The sequence below is a fragment of the Molossus molossus genome, unplaced genomic scaffold (genome assembly GCF_014108415.1).
Source record: "Molossus molossus isolate mMolMol1 unplaced genomic scaffold, mMolMol1.p scaffold_m16_p_3, whole genome shotgun sequence".
In the NCBI taxonomy this organism is placed as follows: Eukaryota; Metazoa; Chordata; class Mammalia; order Chiroptera; family Molossidae; genus Molossus; species Molossus molossus.
The window spans coordinates 78,859,339-78,868,683 of record NW_023425366.1 but is presented as its reverse complement, the minus strand read 5'-3'; the positions used below and the strand labels follow the sequence as shown (position 1 = coordinate 78,868,683).

Sequence of the window (9,345 nt, the reverse complement as noted above, 5' to 3'; positions counted from 1 at the left end):
AGCCAGCCCGTTCCACGTTTGAACTCAAACACTCTCTGAGTGGATATGCCAAAGAAACAGAGCAATCTCAGGCATTTACCATCTTAAGGTTAGTATACCTTGATTCACGTTGTATTTTTTAAAACTCTCCTCACCTTACACTTGGAAAAAACCTTTATACAATATAATTAAGTGCAGTGTTATTAAACATCTTGAGCAAAATATGCAAGATGGTGGAAGCAGCAGGAACAAAGCTAGAGGCTGTGTTCTGAGGGACTGACTTTGTGTCCACACGCTCTCATTCAGCAAGTACCTAAAGGAGGGCGCAGTGCCCAGGCCGTGGTGAGGGGCATTGGTTTAAATGCTTCCACATCTTTGCAACATAACCCTAAGCTCCAGATGGCTTAAACATATAAGCACGTTGGAGGTGGTCCGTTTGGCAGATCATCATCAGGGACCCAAGCTCTACTGCTGCTTGGTCATCCCATTGACTTTGACCTGGGCTTGGCTCCCTTCAGGGTTGCAAAACGGCTGCAGCTGCCCAGCCTCAATCAAGCCTGGCACAGCACTGCCTCTGAACAGTGTCGCGTAAGGGGGGCATGCTCTCCGCTTTTGAAGCGGGAGGAGGCCTCTCCCACAAGCCCCCGACCGACCTCCCATGGTAGTTCATTGGCTAAAAGTGACACATCAATTCCTAAATCAGTCACCCAGCCTAGAGAAGGAATTTATGACTAATGTAGGCCAATTGCAATTTACCTCCTGAGGCTCATGACTGTCTGATGTATGAATAAGACCAGGGTTTTATGAGCAAAGAGGCAGAGGGGCAGTGGCTGGTTGATAAGCCACTGCAGTGTCCTCCACAAGGAGGTCACATCTTCCAGATCAGGAATGCGACTCAAAACATTTCAACTCTAATTTCTGTAATGAGGCCTTCCTGAGGGTTTTTAAGCAGGAAAATAATATGAACAGAAAAATGCAATTAAGATGTAAGAGACTTTACAGCCTTCATTTCTGAAAATTGCAATTTTTCTCAACATTTACTGGTGATAAACATACTTTCATTAATTACTTTTTTCTTCTTTTTTTTTTAATCCTCACCTGAGGATATTTTTCCATTGATTTACAGATAGAGTGGGAGGGAGGGAGGATAGATAGAGGGAGGGAGAGAGAGAAAGAGAGAGAGAGAGAGAGAGAGAAACATCAATGTGAGAGAGACACATCAATTGGTTGCCTCCTGCATGACCCCGACCAGGGCTGGGACCAAACCGCAACTGACGTACGTGCCCTTGACTGGAATTGAACCCGTGACTCTTTGGTCCGCAGGCCAACGCTCTAACCGCTGAGCCAAACCGGCCAGGGCACTTTCATTAATTTATTGAACACTATTCTCTGAATCCCTGCTTTTCCCAGGGTGGGGATCCAATGCTGACCAAATTCCTGGAGTTCTTGCCCCAGGATAGCCTCCATTCTAGCAGGCAAGCCAAACCTACATAATTTAAAGTTAGGCTCTGTTAAGAAGAAAAGAGGCAGAATAATAAAATACTCAGTGAAGGAGGGGAGGTGGCTGGTCTGAACTGGCTGTGCAAGGGAGATTCCGGAGAAGATGACATCTGGCCTGAACCCGAGTCACCAGCACCAGGCCGTGGAATTGCTGAACCAGACCCCTGGAGACAGGGAACACGCGCAGAGCCCTAAGAGGACGCCCGTTGTGTCAGGACCCACGGAAACCTGGACAACAGTAAGAGGCAGAGTGGTGTCAGGTAAGGTCGACCTGGGTCCGGAAAGGGTTTCTGACAACACACACGCACCCTTCTAAAGCTGAGGTAGGTGGAAGGCTTAGGGACCAGGTCATGGAGGGCTTTTCGGCCACGGTGAAAGTCTGTGTTATTCCAAGTGTAATGGGAAACAATTTTCAATATGAAAGAAGCTTTTCCCATTTCACTTTTTGGCTTCGATGTCAACAACAAAAAGAAACTGAAAGGGGCGGGACTGGACGCAGGCAGAGCTGTAAGGAGGCAAAGGCAGAAGGCCACGTGCAGGGAGGTGGCTTGGAATTGGGTGGTGGTGGGACAAGTGGACAGATTTATGAGATTTCATGGTAGCAGAGGTTTGTAGGGTACAGTATTATTACCTAGAGTTACTTAGGAGAGTTCAACAAGGAGCTAGAGAGACCTTACTTATTTAAAAAAAAATTTTTTTTTCTTTATTGATTTTAGAGAGAGGAAGGGAGGAGAGATGGAAATATCGGTGAGAGAGAACATTGATTGGCTGCCTCCTGCATGCCCCCCACTGGGGATTTGGCCCACAACCTGGGCATGTGCCCTGACTGGGAATCCAACTCACGGCCTCTCGGTGCCTGGGTCAATGCTCAACCACTGAGCCAGGTGAGACCTGACTTCTTGAAGTGTTCAGGGCCAGTGAATCCTCAGGACCTTGTTCAAATGTAGGTTGTGATTCAGCAGGTCTGGTGTGTGTGTGGGTGCCTGAGGTTCTGCACTCCTAACAAGTGTCCAGGTAACACCAACACTTCAGGGGTGAGGACCACATCGACCGAGTGGCAAGGCTCCGGCACAGTGTGACCTAACATTTTCAGTTGTATTTCCCACTGGTTAGCATCTTATACATGCTGTGTGCTCCAGACCAGTGCTGTATCATGGCGGCTGCCACGCTGGACAGCACGGGTATGAAGAAACTTGTCATTATGGGGACGTGTGGTCAAGCATAGGAAATATAGTCACCAATATTGTAGTTATCGATGATGCCAGGTGGGCACTTGAAGGACAGGAGGGAACACATTGCAACCTATATGACTGTCTCTCCACTGTGCTATACACCTGAAACTAATATAGTGTGGAATGCAAACTGGGATTAAAAAATTTAAACAAAACAAAACAAAACCTTGCTATTATCACAGGAAGTTTTATTGGCCAGCGCTGCTCCAGACAGAAGAAACTATTTCTAGTGTCCTAGGCTTGCTGGTACCGCCTCTCCTCGTTCTGGTCTTGTTACAAGGAACACACGTATTGTCTCTACCTGCTGAAATCAAATGCATCTTTTAAGAACTACTTCAAGTCTACCTCTCCTATGGAACCTTTCCTGAAACTGAAACTGGGTATGCTACACATTTAGTTTTTCTCTGCGATATATTTCGACTGTATTTTGCCTACCTAGTATCCGAAGTATCTTAACATTTAACTCCCCTTTTCTGTTGGAGTAGGCGACGTGAGGGGAGGGCTATTTCTCATTCAATTTGTCCCTGTGGTTTAGGTGAACCTAACTCTACCCTTAGTCGGTCATTAGTATATAAGCCAGATGACAGCCAGAGACATCCATCCCAGGATATTTGCTGAAAAATGAGATAAAGGGGCCTTTTCCCACTGGGGTCACTAAGCAGGCTGGATGCAAATACAGGTCAGCGCACATCTTGCCGTCAAACATGCAGTCTTTGTCTGAGAACAACGCAGGAAAGCAAACCCAGACAGACCCTACATGACATCATCTCAGACTTGGGAACGGCAGTATTTCAAGTGTCCTCTATCTACGCTTGAACGTTTGTTACTGGGGACCATAAATTTCTACTTGTGCTGTGTAAAGCCAGTGTATGCTGGAGGCATCTCCTCCCTGAGGACGTCTCTCCGGGCACCTGTGCTCTGCTTCGATGCCGGCAGCAGCAAGGCCTTACGCGATCTCTCTGCTCCCCTCCGAACCCCCCTTTAACCACTGACACCCCCCCGCAACTGGTTTATCCCAGTTTCGGCATGGAAACACATGCCCACCTAAATTAAATTTTTCTTTACCAGTTTTAATATTCAAACTATTTTGACATGTTATTGATCAAACATTATGGAGCTGAAGAGAATTTCATTATCTGCTGATGCAACTTGTGCTAACATTTTTCTAGTTTTTTCTAGTTCGGCACATACAGACTACAAATCGATTCATCTCTTTACTGTCACCCAAAACAAGCCCAAAGTTCCTAGTGGGCATGTCATGTAGCATTCGCCTGGCTAACCCACACACACCTCTAGGGTATGTACCCTTCACCCCTGAGCTGGTCCGGCCGCGGGCTGCGGAGTCTTCCCACCCGCCCCACCTTCTGGATCCACGCACACAGGCCGTCTCAGCTTCATGTCCTGATTCATTCTGCTCTTCATCTTTGTCCTGGAATATGTGGACTCGTACCACAACCTGCTCCTCCTGACTCGGAAGGACCCACGGGCACTGCACCGTGGGGAAGGTTCCTACAGTTCCATCTTGGAGGTGACCCCAAAACCCAGACCAGAAGCCCACCACCATCCTTCTGCCACTTGCTTTCGAAAACTATCTTCTCACTGGACCTGGGCTAAAGGAGCAATTCATTCACAAAGGAACAGGCAGGCCCTCACACCCTACCCCTCAAAAGGTTTTAATATCTTTTATATACAAAACAGGACTGAAGAACTACACTAGAAGACCATGTACATGATAAGATTTATCTTTTATTAGAGATCTTATATTACATGTTCCCAAAAAGATATAAAATCTTCCAAGAGAAAATATCAAAACCTATTGATTCCAAGATAAGCAACATAATCAAAATGAAAGCAAAGACTTCCTTCCAGACAAAAGGATGTGAAAACATTTCGGCACAAGTACAACAAAGACATAGGAAGGTAATTACAATGTTTTACAATACACTTTACAGCCTTTTATTTTAGTCAGTATTTGTAGAAAACAAGGATGCTGAGTTCTCAAACACTGCAGTTAAAACCCCAAATTAAAATTTCCAAAAAAAAAAGATTGGAGAAAGTAACGAACTACATGGTTAACTGAACATCTGTGATAATAACTGTAGTGAAACCGAGGCACACAACAGGCTACCGAGATCACAACCAAAGTGTACGGTTTATAGTGTGTGCTGGAGACACTGAATGATTTAATCAGTTCTTGACCACGGCCCAAAGCAAAAGAATCCCCTCTTCATTTCCCTGATAATTTATTCTAAAGATAAAAAGCAGAAACTTGCTCGTTGAAGAGAATTTCTGCTTCACCTGTGAGCAGTCAGTGGCGACACACACCGAGTAAGACCTGACCGACTCGGGACAGGTCACCTCAAACAACAGAAGCGGCAAAACCACTGTTATTGCATCAAGATTTTTTTACTTCAACTGATCAGAATTCCCAGAACAATTAACCACAGAACACAGTGAACTCCCATAGGAAGGTTTTACATTTAAGATGCGATGAAAATACTGATCTTATTTCTGGAATTTGCTTCTGACAATCCTAAAATCTGCAGACGTCCACAAAAGGGAAGTGTCTGTTTCTTTTTTTAGTTGTTTTTTCCCCCCAAAATGAGGAAGAAAACTTACAGTACATGTTTATTGCATGAAATTACTCCCTTTTAAAATCTTTATCAACATCAGTATTGTTTCCTTACTTACTAAAGGCAAAAGAAGTTTATGAATTTAACATAACAATAATCTTAGGAGCTTCATCTTGATTAAAATCCAGAGGATAATCAGACTACACGGTGAAACAGAAAATAGATTTCAATCTCTCTAAAATGACATTGGAATAACAGGAGGTAAATGAAGTATAAAGTCAGATAGTGATCTATTCATTAACTTTCAAAAGTGTACATACTCAATCAACCCTTTCCATATGAAAACTGAATATTCTAAGTGTTGCTAATTTGCTTTTATTTTAATGTCAAGTTAACAATGATTCCGAGTAAAGTTTATCAAAAGTATTGCAATGGCACATGGGCTTAGAACTTCACTTTGAGGTTACTGCACACATACACAAATTTGGAATTCCTTGAACAGACATATTCTTTCATATGATAAATCACGATGAGCTACACAGAATTGGGTTTCCAAACAGGGTCTGTTTTGCAGCATTCTCTCCTCCACGTGGTTCACTCCTCTGAAATGGAAACGGCGTATGGACTTTGCACATGACAGATCCTTGCTTCAAGTTGCAGTCTTCTTGGCAGCAGCATAGTTTAATTAACACTATTTTTTCCCTTGTTCTGTTTTCTGAGATCTCAGTACATTCAAATAGTCAAAATGTTTAGAGTAATATCATCACAAATTTAATGAAACAGATCAGAATGTGGCCAGCATTGTCAGGCAAAAATTTCACAATTTATGAGTCATAGAAAGTAGCCCGCCCAATCCCCACCCCAACCTCCCCCTTCCCCAGATGGTAATATGGACACTAAAAGATTTAACAAGACTTATAAAAAAATAAGGCACATTTATTTTGATATGGTATTTTTAAAATAGAAAACCCCTTCTCAGAACATCTGTATTCAAATGAGCTGTGTAAAAAGACACCTTGTGGTACCTAGAACAGGTTATGGTACCCATGGAAATGCTTCTTCTGTTTTAGTGACAATGGAATAAATTGCACCTATCCCACCTTGTCAAGTAATGAAAATATGCCTCTTTTTCTACTACTGAATGATTCAAAATCTGGTATTTCTGGAAATACTTTACAAAGGGTAGGAAGGGAAGGGTCAGTGGTACATTAGAAAAGGGTGTGAAAACCAACTATATATATCATAAGGGTGGGTGGATTGCACTTTTCCACACATTTCAACACACAGAAATGTTCTAACGTGTATGAATGATCGCAACTATTTTGGCCATTAGCTTTTACCCACCAGCTTCTTATTCCATTTTGGTAAAAATGGGCATTTTTGTAAAATTAATGAAGAATCAGTAACATGAATACTCATAACAATCTCTTCACAACCCCCAACATAGATATAATTAGTTAGCATTTCACCTGAGTACAATCTGTTGAGAGGTTGTCTTCAGACATTTCTTCGTTTGTTGCATCAATTCATACCGGTGGTGGTAGTTGATGGAAAAAGTTAAAAACAAACAAACAAACTAAACTGGTTTATAGCATGGCTTTTTTTCTTCTTACTGTAATGGTTTAAAAAAAAAAAAAAAAATCACAGAACTCATGTCCTCACAGTAGCCAGAAGCTGAAATAATGTGCTTCTTTATTGCACGTTAAACCAAGATGTGTATAAAAGCCAACGCTTCCCAATCCAAATCTGAAAGCCAGGTTCACCTCAACTGGATTCGAAATGTGCTGATTTCCATGGGACTCAAGTTGATCTCGCTGACATTTCGGGCGTCTGGAGGTAAATGCATCAAGGATAATGACGACGGTATGAGACTTGCAACAGTAAACGTGTTAAAAAGTTTCTGTATCAATATCTAAAAAGCAAATGATAAAAATTCGCATATTTAGGTCAATGCTGAAGAAAGATTAGCAGTACAGCACTATAACCAATGAAAAATAGTATGAGACAGAGTAAAACAGTATGTCTGAAATTCCTTTTACGTAAAATAATGAGGGGAGGGAGATTCAATACACCTCTGCAGGCTTGAACCTACAGACCATCCCTGGGGAGACCAAGGAAAATGGTAACGAGGAGGGAGCAACCTACACTGCATTCCTTTTCCGTACTGCCTGAGAGGGAACTTAATCATGTGCAGGGGCCACTTTTTCAATAAAAAATAGGGACATCTATGGGCCAAAAGCTTTAAAAACATCCCATCCTCTTTCAGTCAGCACTTACCTCAACTGGTGGTTCTAAACACCTCTTCCCGTTCCAGCAGAGCTGAGCCAGGACCCAGGCCTGCCGCAAGGACGGTTCATCACGTGCCATTTATACGGTGGGGAGGTTGCATGAATATGTCTCTCTCGATTGTATAGCCCCTCAACACTCAAAGCCTTACTGTTCGAACACAAATGCTCACAACCAAGTATACTCAGATCAACAATAATGTAGACAGAGGTACAAATATGACAAAGAATAATAAAGATGTCAGTGCTTTTTTAGCACCGGCTCCACAAAGGGTGAGGTAAGAGAAATGGAGAAGGAAGCTTATCTATGTAGATTTAGCCCCCTACCACATATTCTCTTCTTTTCAGATCCCATGTACATGCTAATTTATAGAGTTTGAAACCGAACCTGTTGAGTCAGGTCCACAGAGCATGTGTGAGGTTTTGGAGAGGAGCTGGGCCCGCCGAGTTGCCTGGCGGGGCAGACCGGCCTGTGTACCAGACCCAGCCAGCTGTGTGCTCTGTTACAGCCTGCTCCAGACAGAAGCAGAAGGCTGAGGGTTTGTTTTCTCCCAAGGAGAGGCTTGATGAACGGTCACAAGATCAACTTGAAGAGAAATAAAAACGGCCGTCAGCGAGCAGTGGCCAGGCTGAGGACCTGTCTGGCCGTCACAGTGTGGACTCACATGCCAATCTAGCTTCATCAGGAGCTGGACCAGCCTGTTTCCATGGGGAACACTGATGGGAGCTGAGCACAGTTGCCTTGGAGGCAGTGGTTCATTGTCCCACTGGCCAGAGTGTCACTGTGCCTTGTCGCTTCCCTACTGCTACCCCAGTTCACTTCAGATATTATAAAACCTGTCCTGGCCACTGTAGGACTTAGGTTTGCCATCCCTGCACTAGATCATACATGAGTATATCTAAGAAAGGAGAAAATGAGGGGGTGAGGTAACTTGAAGATGCTTTGTAGGTCAGAACGGAAGGCTAAGGATGAATGAGGGCACTGTCTTCAGATATACACGCGTGATGCTAAAGGAGAGGAGACTGAGGACTGAGCAAGTGCTTTCTTAAGATCTGGAGACTTGAGCTAATTTGCAGCCGAGGGTAACAAATCAATCGAGGCAATGCAACATGATCAGGATTATTGCAGAAGTGAGGATTTCAAAGCACACGAACTTGACAAGCAAAATCCTTCCAGCTCACCTTTCCCTGGGTAGTGGAACAAAGCAGCCCGGTGTTTCTGCTGGAGAAGCGGCAATCGAACCCCTTCCTGTGGAGGATCAAGGCTGCCTCGTCGGAATGCTTGCCATCCACCTGCAAACGAGCAGAGCGCCAACATGCCACAGTGGTGGTAAAACAAACAGTCGCCACTGCACACTTCAGTCTTGATGTCAGCAGCCCCAAACCGCAAAGGCCCATTTTGTTTAGCAGTGAAGCCAGATAAATGCCACTCCCCTCAGGTTCCCGGTACACTGAACCTGCCCCCTCCCCGGAGGAGTCCGGTGGTATCATGTTCTGGGCTCCTCATGAAGTCATCTCATGCCCTTGCGTCCTCACAGTCCTTGAGGGCTTGGGTTTCCTTTTGTCCACATACTGCACACTGATTTATCAATTTTCTTAAAATAAAGCATTTCATTTTGATTTACTTTTAACATTTATCTCAGTTGAATAAAGTTATTGATCATCCTCACTAGGGGATAAGATTTTTCAATGTGTACCTGAATTTAGTCCTTATCTGGGCACTGAATGATGATGTATCATCCATGTTACAACTGAAACATGCTTCTTTATTGAATA

The 9,345-nt window shown here is 43.7% G+C and overlaps 1 protein-coding gene across 7 annotated transcripts in view; it reads right to left on the bottom strand.

Moving 5' to 3' along the window:
• Positions 1–6,183: 6,183 nt before the first annotated feature.
• The window catches only part of MAN2A1 (mannosidase alpha class 2A member 1), a 174,528-nt gene continuing 171,366 nt past the window's right edge, over positions 6,184–9,345 (bottom strand). For 3 of the 7 annotated variants that reach the window (XM_036280856.1, XM_036280857.1, XM_036280858.1), the window contains exons 21-23: positions 8,752–8,862; positions 7,048–7,196; positions 6,225–6,896 (exon numbers count right to left, since the gene is read on the bottom strand). In XM_036280856.1, coding sequence (XP_036136749.1) covers positions 6,842–6,896; positions 7,048–7,196; positions 8,752–8,862 — 315 coding nt within the window. In that variant the 3' untranslated portion in view covers positions 6,225–6,841. Of the gene's footprint in view, positions 7,197–8,751; positions 8,863–9,345 lie in introns of all 7 variants that reach the window. The other 4 variants (XM_036280859.1, XM_036280853.1, XM_036280854.1 and 1 more) reach the window with 4 other exon arrangements.